General features: G+C 38.7%; 1 protein-coding gene across 9 annotated transcripts in view; it reads left to right on the top strand.

Moving 5' to 3' along the window:
- MATR3 (matrin 3) overlaps positions 1–8,835 on the top strand; it is a 46,353-nt gene extending 37,518 nt beyond the window's left edge. For 5 of the 9 annotated variants that reach the window (XM_073887783.1, XM_025852130.2, XM_073887784.1 and 2 more), the window contains 7 exons: positions 106–273; positions 1,458–1,589; positions 2,034–2,077; positions 2,173–2,548; positions 4,503–4,869; positions 5,330–5,451; positions 7,631–8,835. In XM_073887783.1, coding sequence (XP_073743884.1) covers positions 106–273; positions 1,458–1,589; positions 2,034–2,077; positions 2,173–2,548; positions 4,503–4,869; positions 5,330–5,451; positions 7,631–7,681 — 1,260 coding nt within the window. In that variant the 3' untranslated portion in view covers positions 7,682–8,835. The remainder of the gene's footprint in view (positions 1–105; positions 274–1,457; positions 1,590–2,033; positions 2,078–2,172; positions 2,549–4,502; positions 4,870–5,329; positions 5,452–7,630) is intronic. The other 4 variants (XM_073887785.1, XM_073887786.1, XM_073887789.1 and 1 more) reach the window with 4 other exon arrangements.
- The last annotated feature ends 8,540 nt before the right edge of the window (positions 8,836–17,375 follow it).

Below are 17,375 nucleotides of genomic sequence, written 5' to 3'. Positions count from 1 at the left end.
TCTCTCTCTCTCAAATAAATAAATAAAATCTTAAAAAAAAAAATTATAGCATACCTACCACCATTTGACTTGCCGTTTTTATTTGTGTGCTTGTTTATTATTTAGAAACCTGAGGGGAAGCCAGACCAGAAGTTTGATCAAAAGCAAGAGCTTGGACGTGTGATACATCTCAGCAATTTACCTCATTCTGGCTATTCTGACAGTGCAGTTCTCAAGCTTGCTGAGCCTTATGGAAAAATAAAAAATTATATACTGATGAGGATGAAAAGTCAGGTAATACCACATATAGAAGTTTTTAAGGAGGATCATGGGGAAGGGAAGGAAAAATAAGACAAAATCAGCGAGGGAGACAAACCATAGGAGACTTTTAACTATAGGAAACAAACTGAGGGTTGCTGGAGTGGGGGGGGGGAATGGGGTAATTAGGTAATGGGCATTAAGGAGGGCATGAGATGTAATGAGCACTATGTGTTACATGCAACTGCTGAATCACTGAACTCTGCCTCTGAAACTAATAATACACTATATGTTAACTAAATTTAAATAAAAGTTTTTAAAAAGTTTTTAAGATTATTTCTCAGTGCTTCAAGGTTTTTTGTGTGTATCTTCATTTTTAATAAAGGGAGAGTATCTTCTCATAGATAAATTGTAAATTTTCCTTGCCTAACTGATAAATGATATTTTAAGTCGCAGTAGATTCTCAGTGTGTAAAACAGTAAATACTAGAAACTATAAAGTGGAAAGTAAAGATGGAATTCCAAGTTTGCATCCAAAAAAATCTCCCCGTGTGTGTATGTAGGTATACTATTTCTTCCTTGCCTTAAGTGGTATTACATTATACTGTTGCTTTCCACTTTATATGTGATTCCATTGAATAAACTTAACAAATTTAACTTTCTGAGTTGATGGATATTTAGAGGTTTTTGGACCCTACCATTGGTGCTATGGTCTTGGCAGCATATACATTTTTACATATTTGTATCATATAATTGAAGGATAAATTTCAGAATTAGAATACTGTATCCTGATACTTTTTTTACTTTGATACTGCCAAATTGGTCTGCAAAAAATCAGTTTATAATCACTTGTTTTTCGTTTTAAAAATTCAGAGTAAAAAGCATCTTTATTTTGTTGTTAACTCTTGTATTTGCCTTTCTGAGTTTGTCTCTTTCCTGACCTTTTTTTTTTTTTTTAAGATTTTATTATTTGAGAGAGAGAGAATGAGAGAGAGCACGAGGTGGGGGAGGGTCAGAGGGAGAAGCAGAATCCCTGCTGAGCAGGGAGCCCGATGTGGGACTTGATCCTGGGACTCCAGGATCATGACCTGAGCCGAAGGCAGTTGCTTAACCAACTGAGCCACCCAGGCGCCCTCTTTCCTGACTTTTTAAGTTAATTTTTTCTTATAGTATTAAGTAATATCTTGTAAGCTGATTCCTTTTTTTTTTTTTTTTTTTAAGGCCTTTATTGAGATGGAGACCAGAGAAGATGCAATGGCAATGGTTGACCACTGTTTGAAAAAGGCCCTTTGGTTTCAGGGGAGATGTGTGAAAGTAGACTTGTCTGAAAAATATAAAAAATTGGTACTGAGGGTATGTAGTACTGGATTTGTCATTGTTATAAAGCTTGTTTCACATATTTCAAGCCACGACATTCTTAAATACTTCCTTTGCTAAGAATATAGGATTTGGTTATTTAAAGATAGCAACCTTTTTTTCCCTGGTACTCTTCAGTAGAAGTTTGTTGTTTTAATGGTGTTACGTTAAAAATGCCTTTATTGCTTTTATCTATTTTAAGATTTTATTTGAACTTGAGTTCTGCTACCAAAATACTTACTACCCACTGCTCTATGCTCTATTGAAATGTTGATTGTAATGAACTGCTTACTTACTTTCTTAGGTATGGTTACTGGGATTGAATAAGCTTAGTTGATATAAAGGGTGTTCCTCAAATATTAGTTAATTGTGTAATTACATAATCTGCACATGAGCATATTCTAATACATTTATTTAACTGATACAAATTTTGTCTTTTAGATTCCCAACAGAGGCATTGACTTACTGAAAAAAGATAAATCTCGGTAATTGCATTTTGTGTGTGTATATATACTGGTATATTCAACTTTTGTTTTCCAACTCAGGAGAATTAATCGAGGGGGTATCCTTTTGATTTCAGGAAAAGATCTTATTCTCCAGATGGCAAAGAATCTCCAAGCGATAAGAAATCTAAGATTGATGGTTCCCAGAAGACTGAAAGTACAACTGAAGGTAAAGAACAAGAAGAGAAGTCAGGTGAAGATGGTGAAAAAGATACAAAGGATGACCAGGCTGAGCAAGAACCTAACATGCTTCTTGAATCTGAAGATGAGCTACTTGTAGATGAAGAAGAAGCAGCAGCACTGCTAGAAAGTGGCAGTTCAGTGGGAGATGAGACAGATCTTGCTAATTTAGGTGATGTGGCTTCTGATGGGAAAAAGGAACCTTCGGACAAAGCTGTGAAAAAAGATGGAAATGCCAGTGCTTCGGCAGCTGCAAAGAAAAAGCTAAAAAAGGTAAAGGAAGATTGTATATTGACCTGTGTTGATAGAAAACTAGATCAGATAAAAGTTTCATATTTACACTAGCAGAGTCAGATTAAAGAGAATTAGTCACTAAATTAGAAAAAGTCAGTTATGAACCGTAATAAAATATTTAAAAGTAAACTCTGCAATAAATAGGTTAAATAAGACTTTTTATAATAGTTGTTAAAAAGTCTCAACTCACAGAAGGAAATTTTTACTAAGAAAGGAGGAAGACCTAAATCTATATTTATTTGTGTATTGTAGTGGTAGTGTGTAAGTACAGGTAGGCAGCCTTTTCGTCCAGCTTGTTTTTAAAAAGATGGGATATGAGTTTATAATAAGTTAATTGACCCAAGATACTTAAAACATTTTGCTACTCACTTAAAAATTGTTAAACCTGGGGCACCTGGCTGGCTCAGTCAGTGGAGCATGCAACTCTTATCTTGGGGTTGTGGATTTCAGCCCCAGGTTGGGTGTAGAGATTACTTAAAATAAGATCATTTTATTTATTTATGTTTATTTTTTAAAGATTTTGTTTATTTGACAGAGATAGCAAGAGAGGGAACAGAAGCAGGAGGAGTGGGAGAAGGAGAAGCAGGCCTTCCACAGAGCAGGGAGCCCGAGGGAGGGCTCAATCCCAGGACCCTGGAATCACAACCTGAGCCGAAGGCAGACGCTTTAACGACTGAGCCACCCAGGCGCCCCTAAAATAAGATCTTTTTTAAAAATAAATAAAAATTGTTAAACTTGAAGAATTCTCCTATTTGAGAAAGAAACATAAGCCGTATCAGATAATTCAAATTGTAGCTTTTAAAACATTTTTCTTAGAACACACATCACAGAGAAGCATGTAACATAGCATAAAGAATAATAGTAAAAGACCATGGTCTACTGATTAGAGCACTAAAAGGCCTTTGAAGCTCCTTACGTTAAATGGCTCTTTCAGTGAGATCTTAGTATTCCTGGTCCATTGGTCCTTTGTAACCAATGTTCAACTCTTGGAAGACGAATTTTTAGCCTCCAGATTTTAATGGCTTGGTCACGTAACAGTTTTCTTCTTCTTCTTTTTTTTTTTTTTTTTTAAGATTTTATTTAAGAGCTAGCGAGCACGAGCAGGGGGCAAGGGCAGAGGCAGAGGGAGAATCAAGCTCCCTGCTGAGCAGGGAGCCTGACGCAGGACTGGATCCAAGGACCCTGGGATCGTGATACGAGCCGAAGGCCAACGCTTAACCGACTGAGCCACCCAGGAGCCTAGTCAAGACATAACTTGGTCTTAAACTTATTTTTCTGGCTGAAGTGGATGATTGTCGCATAATGTGTTTGCACTCTTAAGAGCTGATACTTATTACATGTTACACATTTTTATGAGCTCTTTGTGTATGCTAATAAACTTAATCCTCACAGTAACTGTAAGCAGTAGATCTTTCTTAACCCAGTTTCATGAATGAGAAAATTTAGGCATAGAGAAGTTCAATAAATTGTCCTTGGTCATACTGCTTAAAAGCGGCAGAGTCAAAATTTAAACACAGGCAGTCATGCTCCAGACCTTTTTTTTTTTTTTCCTTTTTTAACCACTACACTACTTTAGACTGAGAGTTCTCTGAAATAACAGTTGTCTCATAAGATACTGTCTTCTAGAGGATACCATTGAACTACTTTTATCAAATCACATTTTGATACAGTCCCTTGCAGCCTAATAGTTTTAAGAAACGTAGAATATAATGTTCTTATTTATTTTCTGCTCTTATGTGAGGCGGCAAGCTTTCAGTTATACAGTTTTAAAACAAAGCTGTTTTAAAAAAGACAGTGATTTTGGGAGAGAAAGGAAAAAGTATTTTGAAAGAATGAATAAAGACAAAGACGCTATCCGTTTCCCTTCAAGTAAAACAGATGGAAGGGATGCTGCAGGATAATTGTTGCAGAGTAAATTTGTCTTTCTTAACAGCGTCGTTTCCCAGGGAGTATGGAAGGTTTTGTCACTCTAGATGAGGTTGGTGATGAGGAAGATTCGGAACTTCAGAAACTTCGTAAATCGGGCATGGCATTTAAATCTGGTGACAAAAATGATGATGGTTTGGTTGAAATTAAGGTGGACAAGATCGAGGAACTTGATCAAGAAAACGAAGCAGCGTTGGAAAATGGAATTAAAAACGAGGAAAATACAGAACCAGGCGCTGAATCTGCTGAGAATCCTGATGATCCCAACAAAGATACAAGTGAAAATGCAGATGGCCAAAGTGATGAAAACAAGGAGGACTATACAATCCCAGATGAGTATAGAATTGGACCATATCAGCCCAATGTTCCTGTTGGTGAGATTTAAGGCTTTGTTCTTCCCCTCTCACCCTTCCCAAGTTCTTAGTACAAAAGATTTTTAAAATGGTCTTAACATAAATTCTGATAACGTTTTAAATCTTATTTCTCTGCAGAACAATTTGTAAATCTTAATTGATATATTCTTTCTTTTCCACTTAACCAGCTCTCCTCATTTTGTATTATCTTTTGTTACCATTTCACAATATGTTCTTTCTCCACATAAAGGTTTGAGTATTTCACATTGCTTTTTTTTTTTAATCTGTTTCTGCCTTTTGAGAGTACAGTTAGGTGGGACCTAAAACATCAGTTAAGTACAATTAACTAATATGGTTTTTGTTTTGTTTTAGCTTATGTTATATTGGATTATCTCATTCACATAATAATGACGGAAAAAAGATTTGAGAACACTAAGTTTTCGATTTACTAAATTTGTAAGAATGTATGTTTGTGTTCTAGGTATAGACTATGTGATACCTAAAACAGGGTTTTACTGTAAGCTGTGTTCACTCTTTTATACAAATGAAGAAGTTGCAAAGAATACTCATTGCAGCAGCCTTCCTCATTATCAGAAATTAAAGGTAAGGCTGAATCTAAAGAGGAGAGTTCCTTTATGAAAACAGATGGTGTATATTTATGCAAAGTAAAATGTGTATGGTACCTTCTGTAGACCCATCCACAATGCCTTATCCTGGAGATGAAGATGACACTTCTATTTCTTTTTTTTTTAAGATTTTATTTATTTGACAGAGAGACTGTGAGGGTGGGAACACAAGCAGGGGGAGTGGGAGAGGGAGAAGCAGACTTCCTGCAGAGCAGGGAGCCCGGGGTGGGGCTCAATCCCAGGGCCCTGGGATCACGACCTGAGCCGAAGGCAGATGCTTAACAACTGAGCCACCCAGGTGCCCCCGACACTTTTATTTCTTTGTTGATGGGCCTGAAGCAGTCTAACGAATTCTAGGAACTTCTGTTGAGCCTTTTTCTATAGTACATTCTAATTAAATAGTTGAATAATTTTCTAGCCATGTTATAAATTCTGTTATAATTAAAGTTACCTAAATATTCCCAAATGGGTATTGGACTATAATTTCTCTTATTTGGAAGATTCTGGAGGCCTGAAAGCCAAGTGGAATAATAAACAGCTTTTTCAACTTTGTGAAGTGCCATGTCCCTTTATACATTTTATATTGCCGTTAAATTATTTATTAATAATGATATTCTGTGTTTTATGACCAATGAGATATAAGGATAAATGAATAAATAAAACATAATGAAGCATAACAAATTCCTAGTTGGATATTTTGAAATTTGGTATTTTACTGACTTAAGGACTTTACTGACTTAAGGACTGGGTATTAAAACAGATAACTAGGGAAAAACTTGAAAGGAGTTAACTCATTAATTATAAATAACCTCGTTTTTTGCACTGCTTTATAGTAGAGAGCTATTGGAGTATTCCATTATCAAACATGTTCTGTGTGTTGATTTAGATGGATGTAGATAGCCTTGAATTTAGGAAATAATGCCAGTTCTTTGCTGTGTCACTAGTTTGAAATGAAATCAGATGAATCAGATGAAATCAAATGAAGGTATTCTTTGCTACCTTATATGTGTCTTACATTTAGCATATGAAAAAAAAAATGGTTTAATTCCATTAGTAGCAGAAACTATTACATAGAAGAGTTGAAATACAAAAGTTCTCTCTCAATGCTTGATACTTTATAAATGATACGCTATCTAATATTTTCTAGCTATTCTAATTTTCATTTGTTTATTGGAGGCGGCTCTTTGTTACTTATTTCTATTTTAAAGGAACTTTGTCGACTTCACTAAAATTTATTGCACAATATAATATTTTGCTAATGATAAATGACTTGATACTTTCCTGAGTTTTTTACAGTGCCTTTTTAACCCTCTCATGAATTGGGAGTAACTATAGAGTTGAGAAAATCTACCCAGAAGTAAAGAAACTTTGGGTGTTTGATTTGGGGGGAGGGTTACTTATTAATGTCTTAATATGTCCAAGAACTCTAGAAATTACAGGTGGAATACAGGGGTCACTGCTTTTGTAGATGAGGTGGGGTTTTTTTTTTTTGGAACATAGCCATAGTCATTCATTTAAGTATTGTTTATGGCTAGCTTTTTTTTTTTTTTTTTTTTTTAAGAGAGAATGAGGGAGAGCATGGGAGGGTCAGAGGGAGAAGCAGGACTCCCCGCTGAGCAGGGAGCCGGATGTGGGACTCGATCCTGGGACTCCGGGATCATGACCTGAGCTGAAGGCAGTCGCTTAACCAACTGAGCCACCCAGGCACCCTATGGCTGGCTTTACTGCTGTAACAGAATTGAGTAGTTGAAATAAAGAATGGCCCACAGACAAAATATTTACTACCTTTAAGAAAATGTGTCCCCACTTTAATGGAAGATGCACTATTTGAATAAACGCATGTTATTTTAACTGCTCTATGTTCTTGGAGCAGTGGCAGTTCTATGCAAGTATGATCTTTATTTTCTTATCTATAAGTTAATGTTAATTTTAAGTTGAAAGAATCTTTTTTCACATTTTACCATTTTTTTCACGTCTTACGTACTGTGATCTAGTTTTGTATACTGACAAGAATAACTCAATCTTTAAAAACAACTGATAATGTTACAGTTAAATTACATTCAAATTCATAAACTTGGATAGAATATTTTATTTCAGAGTTCATCCATTTAGTTTTTCCTAGGTGACTTAATCCTTATAATTTTTTTTCTTTTCAGAAATTTCTGAATAAATTGGCAGAAGAACGCAGGCAGAAGAAGGAAGCTTAAGATGTGCAAGAAGCTTAACGATTTCAAAGAAAATAATGGTTCTTTGTTTTTAATGTTAACCTTTTTTAAATACAATACTGATAGTTAGAAGAAAACTATTGTACTCTTTTGTTTTAGTGGAAAAATAATAGATGTCTGTTCATGTGTTAAGTGTTACAGCAAAAATACATATACGGTTAAGTTAATGAAGAATTGTTTTTGTTTTATCAGAATGGTAACAGACCGAAGTACTTGTAGAGACTGACTCGCTACTTAAGACAACTTGCACCACTAAGAAAAAAGATGTAGAATCATTCAGAGAAATGAAATTTAGTTCCAAGCTTCAAAGAAATGTCAAAACTTTTGATTCCATTCAATAAAGAACAAAACCAATTGTATTTTTATTACTTTCATCGGAAACATTCCACATTTTAATCTGAGCCTTGCAGACTTTTCATTTGGAGTTTGAAGCTTTTTGGGTTGCTTTTTATTTGGAGATCTTCATTAATATGAGATTGGCAATTAAAAAGCAGGTGCAGTTTTCTTTTAATGTCATGCTGTTGTTTAGGTAATAAGAAATACTAAGTAATTGGCTTTAGATTTTTGTAATTTTTTCCCCTAAGTTCCTGCTAGATTTCGTATTCTAGTAGTCAATGTATTTTCAGTGAAATGTAAAAATATTCCCGTTCTCTTTGAGCAGTATTAATTTCTTGAGATCTTATTGCTTGTCACTTGAATCCTGTAGCTGTCATACATCTGGTATAAGCAACATTTGATTTTTGAAGTGTGTAGACCATCTCTTCATATTTCAAGATGTAATTTTACATTTCTGCATTTTAAAAACAGTTTGGCCATAATCTTAGACGCACGCTTCTAATTCATATACCTGCACATGTGACCTTTGTGAACAGAAATTTGCATGTATAATCTGTGTTTACTTGTAACTTTCTGGTAATATACTGCTTATATCTGTGGATTCAAGTTTCTGAAGTGAATACCAATAAAAAAAAAAACCTAGGCCATGTTCATTGGTTATACATGTTTGGAATGTTAACCAATATTTTTGTCAGTTGTGGTTTTTATTCACTGTTACACTTTTTTGCATGCTTTAACAAATTATTACATTTTTAATCTAGAGTGTTCTAAAGACTGCTACTAAAGATCTGAGTTTTAAAGTTTTTGGTGCTGGTGGATTTCTTGTTCCTGTTACATAAAAATCGGGCTATTCGTGGTCTTTAAAAATCTTTGGAGGTTAAAATGCTAAGGGTGAAGAAATGGCAAAAGCTCATGTTTAGACCTGTCTAAGTATCAAACAATAAAATTGGAAATAACATGGAATATCAAGAATTAGTTCTACCAGCTTTGCAAAATCTTTCAGGGTTCTTGGTGTAAGGGATTTACCTATTGTCAAAAAACATTTTTAATTTTAAGAAAAACAAGAACTTAATAGGAATTCTCTTTGGAACTCTTAGGTCTGAATGTGTTTAAGGGATATATCAAAATTTCATGGTGTATCTCTGAAAGGCAGTTAACATTTTCTTAATGTGACATGCACAAAAAATCCTCGCCAGTTTATTTCTGCAGTTTAATATTGGCCTTTACTAATTACCCACTTTTGTTTAATTCCAACTGTTAACTAACAGCAAGCAACACAAACATTATTTGTGCATTGGAATCCCTAATTGTTTCCTATTAGTGATAGCTTTTTTTCATAGGTCCGACTTTGTTGGCTGTACCAAGCTGTAGAAGAGAAAGTTCAGTATCTTCATTTGATAACATTTAGAAAGCAAAAATTTTCATAAGTAAGCTATTAGTATTTCCCAGATTATGGCAAACCTTTTTTCATAGGAGTGTTTTCACTTAAACCTGGTATAAAGTTGAAGAACGTTGTTACCAGTATCATTTTAGCCTTCAGTTTAATCTTGGGTTAATCCTCTGTGAAGGAAACCTTTAAAAATACCTTGAGTATGTATTATTTTTTTAAGCCTATTGCTGGTAAATTTGGGATTTGATCGTGACTATAAAGGCATGAGTTGGCTAGCTGTATTGTAAAAGTTTGATTTGAAATTTTATTAATGAGGAACAGGAATTTCTGGCCACAAAGTACACTAACTTCTGTAGAGTCTAAGTAATACAATTCTAAGGCAATTTCTTAGGTTATATCCATTCTCTTGAATTCTTTTATTAAGAGGGGTAGCTTTCCTCACCTGGTGATGTGGAACACAAAAAGCACCCTGTTAAGTATTAAATGGCAGGTATTAGAGTTACAGGGGAAGAATACCCTTATTTTTTGCCTCGCTTTGTACACAGTGGATTTTCAGTGGCTTTGAACAGTAAAATGCAGTATTACCCTGAGTGAAAATTGTGACAAAAATAGGCTGGTGGTGGGGGTGCCTGGGTGGTACAGTAAGTTAAGCATCTGGCTCTTAGTTTTGGCTCAGGTGTGATCTCAGGGCCATGAGCAATCCCTGCATGGAGTCTGGTTGGGATTCGCTCTCTCTCTCCCTTTGCCCCCCCCACCCCGCCTCCTCTCAAGCTCTTTCATATAACCTTAAAAAGAGGCTGATGTAGTGGAAATCTGCAGGAACACTGTAGAACAATTTTTTAAAAATCAATCAGGTGCCTGGCTGGCTCAGTCAGTGAAACATGCAAACTCGATCTTGGGATTGTGACTTTGAGTCCCACATTGGGTGTAGAGATTACTAAAAAAAATCATTAAAATCAGCAGTAAAGTGTTTGGTCCAGTCTGTGTGGGTTAAGATAATTTGCACTATGGCTAGGAGCAGCTCTGTGTGCTCTTTTATTGGTCTCCATTACAGAATATGGCTTAGTGTAGCTAAAAGCTCAAGTATTTGAGTGGTAATGCATTTAGGATTGGGTATTCCCTGGCAACTTTGAGCTGTTTGCTGAGCTGGGGTTTAAAATGCCCTCTCCAGGGCACCTGGCTGGCTCTGGGTAGAGCTTTTAAGAGACCGCACAAGCTGGTGGGGAAAGGGCAGAGGGAGAGCCCAAAGCAGGAGTGGATCCTGAAGCAGGGCTTAATCTCCTAATCCTGTGATCATGACTGGAGCCAACATCAAGAGATGGACACAACCTGACTGAGCCACCCAGGCGCCCCAAAAATAAGGTCTCTTAAAAAATAAAATAACCCTTTCACTTGGATGCAAGTCCTATGACAGGTGAGGCCAAGATTTCTTAGGGTCAGCGTTAGTATACAAACAAAATGCTTGTTTTCCTTTAGTGGTTCTCAAATGTTAGCATGCATCAGAATTATCTGGAGGCTTCATTAGAATATGGATGGGGTCCACTAGAATTTCCACTTTGCTAGGTTTTGGGTGGGTCTTGGTAAGTTCCATTTTTAACAAGTTACCAGATGATGGTGGTATCAAGTGAAGAAGCTACACTTGAGAATGATAGTTTTACCTGTAGCTAAAGAAGTATTTTGGCTAGGGGGTTGTAATCATGCCTGCTTCAGGTACTCTTGATTGAGGTACTGCTTTTGTTACTGTCCAAACCTAGACCTAGGGGAAATGCTAGAAAATAATCACTATTTGAAGCCTGTGCAAAGAATCAAGGTGGCGGTTCAGTCAGTTGAGTGTCTGACTCTTGGTTTCAGCTCAGGCCCTGGGGGAGTTACCCCCCCACCACTTGCACTCTTTTCAAAACTGAATTTTAAAACCCACCAATGGGGCGCCTGGGTGGCTCAGTTGGTTAAGCGACTGCCTTCGGCTCAGGTCATGATCCTGGAGTCCCGGGATCGAGTCCCACATCGGGCTCCCTGCTCAGCAGGGAGTCTGCCTCTCCCTCTGATCCTCTTCCCTCTCGTGCTCTCTCTCATTCTCTCTCAAATAAATAAATAAAATCTTTAAAAAAAAAATAAAAAATAAAACCCACCAATGGAAGATACCCATTTCAGAGCCCTAGGTACTGCTTTCCCAGATGTCTTTTTTTTAAGATTTTATTTGACAGCGGCAGGGAGAGGGAGAAGCTGGCTTCCCGCTGAGCAGGGAGCCTGATGTGGACTCGATCCCAATACCCTGGGATCATGACCCGAGCCGAAGGCAGACACGTAACCGACTGAGCCACCCAGGCACCCCTCCCAGATGTGTCTTAGCTTTTGCTCGGAACGTTGAAGTCATAATATTCTGGGAACTGGCTACAACCAGACATTTCAAGGAAAGTTACTGGGGCAGAAACGATGAAGACTTGGGAAATAACTTTTGCCTAGCTAAATGTCTCTTTTCCTTTTTTTCTTTTCCCACTATGTATCACTTAACATAGGAACTAATGAGGGACGCCTGGGTGACTCAGTCGTTAAGCGTCTGCCTTCGCTTCAGGTCATGATCCCAGGGTCCTGGGATCGAGCCCCACATCAGGCTCCCTGCTCAGCGAGAAGCCTGCTTCTCCCTCTCCCACTCCCCTGCTTGTGTTCCTGCTCTCGCTGTCTCTCTCTGTCAAATGAATAAAATCTTTAAAAAAAAAGTAACATAGGAACTAATGATAAAGCTTGGTAACAACTAGTTGAAATTTCAGGTGAATGGGAAAATGGAAATAGCTACCTCATCACTCAAGTACGTCTAACTTGCTGATAAACTATAGTTGATGGTGGAGCTCAACTAAAGTACTAGGTAAAAAATAAAACCGTATTACAGACAGACTGAAAAAGTACGGGTGAGGACTATCGGAAGGTAATAATTTTTTTAAGATTTTATTTATTTGAGAGAGAATGAGATAGAGCATGAGAGGGGCGAGGGTCAGAGGGAGAAGCAGACTCCCCGCTGAGCAGGGAGCCCGATGCGGGACTCGATCCTGGAACTCCAGGATCGTGACCTGAGCTGAAGGCAGTTGCTTAACCAACTGAGCCACCCAGGTGCCTGGAAGGTAGTAATTTTTAAGACCATGTTAACATAAAGGATTTATGTTTAAGATTTTTAGCCCTGGGGCGCCTGGGTGGCTCAGATGGTTGGGCGTCTGCCTTCCGCTCGGGTCGTGATCCCAGAGTCTTGGGATCGAGTCCTGCATTGGGCTCCCTGCTCTGTGGGGAGCCTGCTTCTCCCTCTCCCTCTCCCTCTGCCTCTGCGTCTCTCTCTGTCTCTGACTCTCATGAATAAATAAAACATTTAAAAAAAAAACTTTTAGCCCTGGCTTTTCTGTGAACTTAAAGTTCTAGCCTTAGAAAATTTTATAATTTCCACACAACTTAAGAACATAAAGATGTATGATAGGAAATAGGAAAATAAAGTGTGAAAAGGAAAGGCGGTCTGTATTGGGTCTAGTAGACCAAAAAATGGACATTAGGTGCCCACCCCAAGTAAACTTGGAGTGAGAATGGCATTAAGTACAGCTTTAATGACCTCTGATCATGATGTCCTTGTGCTTCATGCATGGTAACATTGATGAAGTATTGGTTCTAAAGACCTGATGCGGGGCACCTGGGTGGCTCGGATGGTTAAGCGTCTGCCTTCTGCTCAGGTCGTGATCTCAGGGTCCTGGGATCAAGCCCCGCGTCAGGCTCCCTGCTCAGTGGAAAGCCTGCTTCTCTCTCTCCCTCTACTACTCTCCCCTGCTTGTTCTCTCTCTCTCTCCCCCTCCCTCCCCCCCTCTCTGTCAAAAAAAAAGAAACTTTAAAAAAAAAAAAAAAAAGGCGCCTGAGTGGCTCAGTCGTTAGGCATCTGCCTTCGGCTCAAGTCATGGTCCCAGGGTCCTGGGATCAAGTCCCGCATCCGGCTCCCTGCTCAGCGGGAAGCCTGCTTCTCCCTCTCCCACTCCCCCTATTTGTGTTCCCTCTCTCACTGTGTCTCTGTCAAATAAAATCTTTAAAAAAAATTAAAAATATGAAGACCTGATGCAATTGGGCTATGCCAAGGCCATCAGGAATGTCCCACCTTTCATTAGGACAGTACTCAAGTTTAAATCATTGCACTTGCCTATTGTAAAGCAGGACTAATTCTTACGTGCTCAACTTTGCCAGGGTTGTTAACTCAGAAGTAGTGGTTTCTTGTTGGCTATTTGACTCTTGAGATTGAAATGACTGTTTTTCTTCACTTTTTAAGAGTTGGGTGCCTGGGTGGCTCAGAGCATGCATCTCTTGATCTCAGGGTTCTAAGTTCGAGCTTCACGTTGGGTGTAGAGATTACTTCAAATTTTTAAAAAGAAGTTGGCTATGGGTGCCTGGGTGGCTCAGTTGGTTAAGCGTCTGCCTTGGGCCCAGGTCATGATCCTGGAGAACCGGAATCGAGTCCCGCATCGGGCTCCCTGCTCAGCAAGGAGCCTGCTTCTCCCTCTAACCCTCCCCCCTCTCATGTACTCTCTCTCTTTCTCATTCTCACTCTCTCAAAATAAATAATCTTTAAAAAAAAAAAGTTGGCTGTGAACATCAAAAAGCATTAGCAATCAGATTCTGGCTACTTTCTTGGCAACTACAAGTCTATATGGACTTCCTTTTTCTTATTACTCCACTTGTATCAGGGTAATCCCCAGTCTCTGCTCTCTTGTGTGTGAGTTCTGTAGTTTATTTTGTGGTGTCATGAGGGCCTGTGGAGGAAGGTATGGCAGTTTATTATTAGTGTGGTGGATGGTGAAGCTGTAGTGGTACCTCCTAATTCATGTTCCTGATTGTGGCTACTTCTCACAAGCACCAGGTGTGTCTGGCTTTTTTTTTTTTTTTTTTTTAAGATTTTATTTGGGAGAAAGCGAGAGCACAAGCAGGGCAGGGGCAGAGGGAGAGGAGAGGGAGAAGCAGACTCCCCACTGAGCTCAGGGCTCCATCCCAGGGGCTCTATCCCAGGACCCTGAGATCATGACCTGAACCAAAGTCAGATGCTCAACCGACTGAGCCACCCAGGTGCCCACTGACCAGTCAAATCAGCTGGGAAGGGCTTGGCCCAACCTGGAGGAATTGCCTCTGCCCTTCCAGTATTCTGCAATACGTAGGCACACATCACCCTTCTGCAAAAACCTTTATCTACTCCACATCTACACCTTAGTGTCTAAGTCCTGTTCATCCTGCCTACTCAGCCTATACAAATTTGATCCTCCTTTTAACTCAGAATAGTTTTTTTGTTTCTTTCTGGGATTCTTTTGGTTAAATACACATAACAATTTATCATCTTAACCATTTTTTTAATTTTTTTAAAGATTTTATTTATTTGACAGAGACACAACGAGAGAGGGAACACAAGCAGGGGGAGTGGGAGAGGGAGAAGCAGGCCTCCCGCGGAGCGGGGAGCCTGATGCAGGACTCGATCCCAGGACACCGGGATCATGACCTGAGCCAAAGGCAGACGCTTAACAACTGAGCCACCCAGGCGCCCCATCATCCTAACCATTCTTAAGTACACAGTTCAGTGGTATTACATCCACTTTGTTTTGCAACCATATCCATCCCCATAACTCTTCATCTTGTAAAACTGAAACTACCTATTAAGGAAAAATTCTCTATCCACCCCTTCTCCCGGCCCCTCACAATCATAATTTGTTTTTATGATTTTGACTATCATAGAAACGGGATCCTACAGTATCTAAGTTTCATCCACGATGTAGCATATTACAGAATTTCCTCCTCAGAGGCTGAGTAATACTTCATTGTATATAGATGCCATATTTTGCTTATCCATTCATCTGTTGATAGACATGGGTTGCTTCCACACTTTACCTGTTAGTAATGCTGCTATGAACATGGATGTACAACTATAGGTCTTCGAGACCCTGCTTTCAGTTCTTTTGGATATATATCCTGAAGTTGTATTGCTGGATCATATGGTAATGTTAGATTTTTGAGGAACCTCCATACTGTTTTCCACAGCAGCTGTACCATATTACATTTCCACCAACTGCATAAAGGTTCCAGTTTTTCTACATTCTCACCAACACTTGTTATCTTTTGCTTATTTGAATGTAGCTATCCTAATGGGTGTGAGGTAGTAACAACTTTTCTAGGAAAAGATCATGCCAGTTACTGCCTTGTGTATCAGTGTTTAGGACCATGCTGGCACATAGCACACATTCAAAATATGTTGCATAATGCTTTTGTATCCTCACCTGAATTGTAAATATTCAGAGCAGGAACCATTGCTTACCCCCATAGTGCTAGGCCCTTACTAAAGATTAAGTAATGATGGGATACACTCTTCCCAGCTTCCACATGATACAAATGAGCATAGAGATGAGACCATTACCAAACTGTTATAGAAACATAAGGTAGATTTTATTTGAGGTATGATATTTTTCCCTTTATAAATGCAATTGGGAATTCAGACTATAAAAAATATACAAAAGACAGTAAATCTTCCAAAATCTGAGATATTGTTTATTCTGTTTTGAAACATAGAGCTATTGCTATTATAGATAATGCTATTCAATCATATTTGCATTTATATCCACATGCTTATTTTTACATATATAATTTTAGAAGATTATATGTGCTATTTTGCAGCCTTTTTTATTTTTTTTATAAGATTTGAGAGAGAGAGTGAGGGGAGGGTCAGAGGGAGAGAATCGTCATGCAAACTCCCTGCTGAGCACGGAGCCTGATGTGGGGCTGTCTTGCAACTCAAAATGGATCTCAGAATCCATGAGATCATGATCCCAGTGAAAACCAAGAGCTGAACGCTCAACTGACTGAGCCACCCAGGCGCCTCTTGCAGCTTAAAAAAAAAAAAATGAGCATCAAACCCTACCAAGAGATATACATTTTTTTTAAGATTTTATTTATTTATTTGAGAGAGAGCACACGAGCAGGGGGTGAGGGAGAAGCAAACTACCCGCTGAGCAGGGAGCCCCATGTGGGACTGGATCCCAGGACCATGGAATCATGACCTGAGCCAAAGGCAGACACTTAACTGACTGAGCCACCCAGGTGCCCAGGATACACATCTTTTTAATAACTAATGTTTTACTTTGTTACACCATAATTCATTTGACCAATTCCATATTGATAGGTTTTTTGTTTCTATGAAAGCCTTACATGTCCCTACATAGGTCTATTTTCTTTGGGCAAATTCCTATAGATGGGAGTGTTTGAGTCAGAAGATCTGCCCATTTTACATTTTGATAAAAAGTCTGCAGGAATGGGGTGCCTGGCTGGCTCAGTCGGTAGAGCATGCGACTCCTGATCTTAGGGTCCCGAGTTCAAGCTCCACATTGGGCATGGATCCTACTTGAAAAAAAAAAAAAGTAAAAAGTCTGCAGGAAGTTGGTAGTTTACACTGGGAGCTTATTCACAGCTATTCTGGGCCTTCATTACTATACTCTCCTGATTCCTACTTCAACTTCCATCTCAAGTTAGGATTCATTTTACCAACTGAACCAAACAGAAGGATTTCTGCAGTGTCTTTAAACTGGATCTCTAACAGTCTCATTGAAGTGTCCTTTTTGGCAAATTGTTAGCCTCTGCTCTACTAACAGCACTTTCCACGCATAGGCCATCACCACCACCATCCAGACATAGCATGAACATTATGCAAATGAGTACAGGGTTCTGGGAAGGAAGGATAGCCAGAGGATAGCAAGGAAGTACTCTGGGCCCATCAAGCTTTCCCAGCCACAATGGTGAACTCCCACTGTGAGCTGGAAATCGTATTTGAACTATACCGAATTTTTTCTTTAAGTAAGTTCTGTCCCCAAGGTGGGGCTCGAACTCACAACCCACAAATCAGGAGTCGCATGTTCTACCAATTGAGCCAGTCAGAAATTGAGATCTTAACCCCTTTGAGAA

This window comes from Callorhinus ursinus, unplaced genomic scaffold, assembly GCF_003265705.2.
Source record: "Callorhinus ursinus isolate GAN/ISIS: 27379988/994484 unplaced genomic scaffold, GSC_fseal_2.0 scaffold83, whole genome shotgun sequence".
Classification (NCBI taxonomy): Eukaryota; Metazoa; Chordata; class Mammalia; order Carnivora; family Otariidae; genus Callorhinus; species Callorhinus ursinus.
Note: the sequence above shows the minus strand (reverse complement) of the source record. Positions and strands in the feature narration are given on the sequence as shown.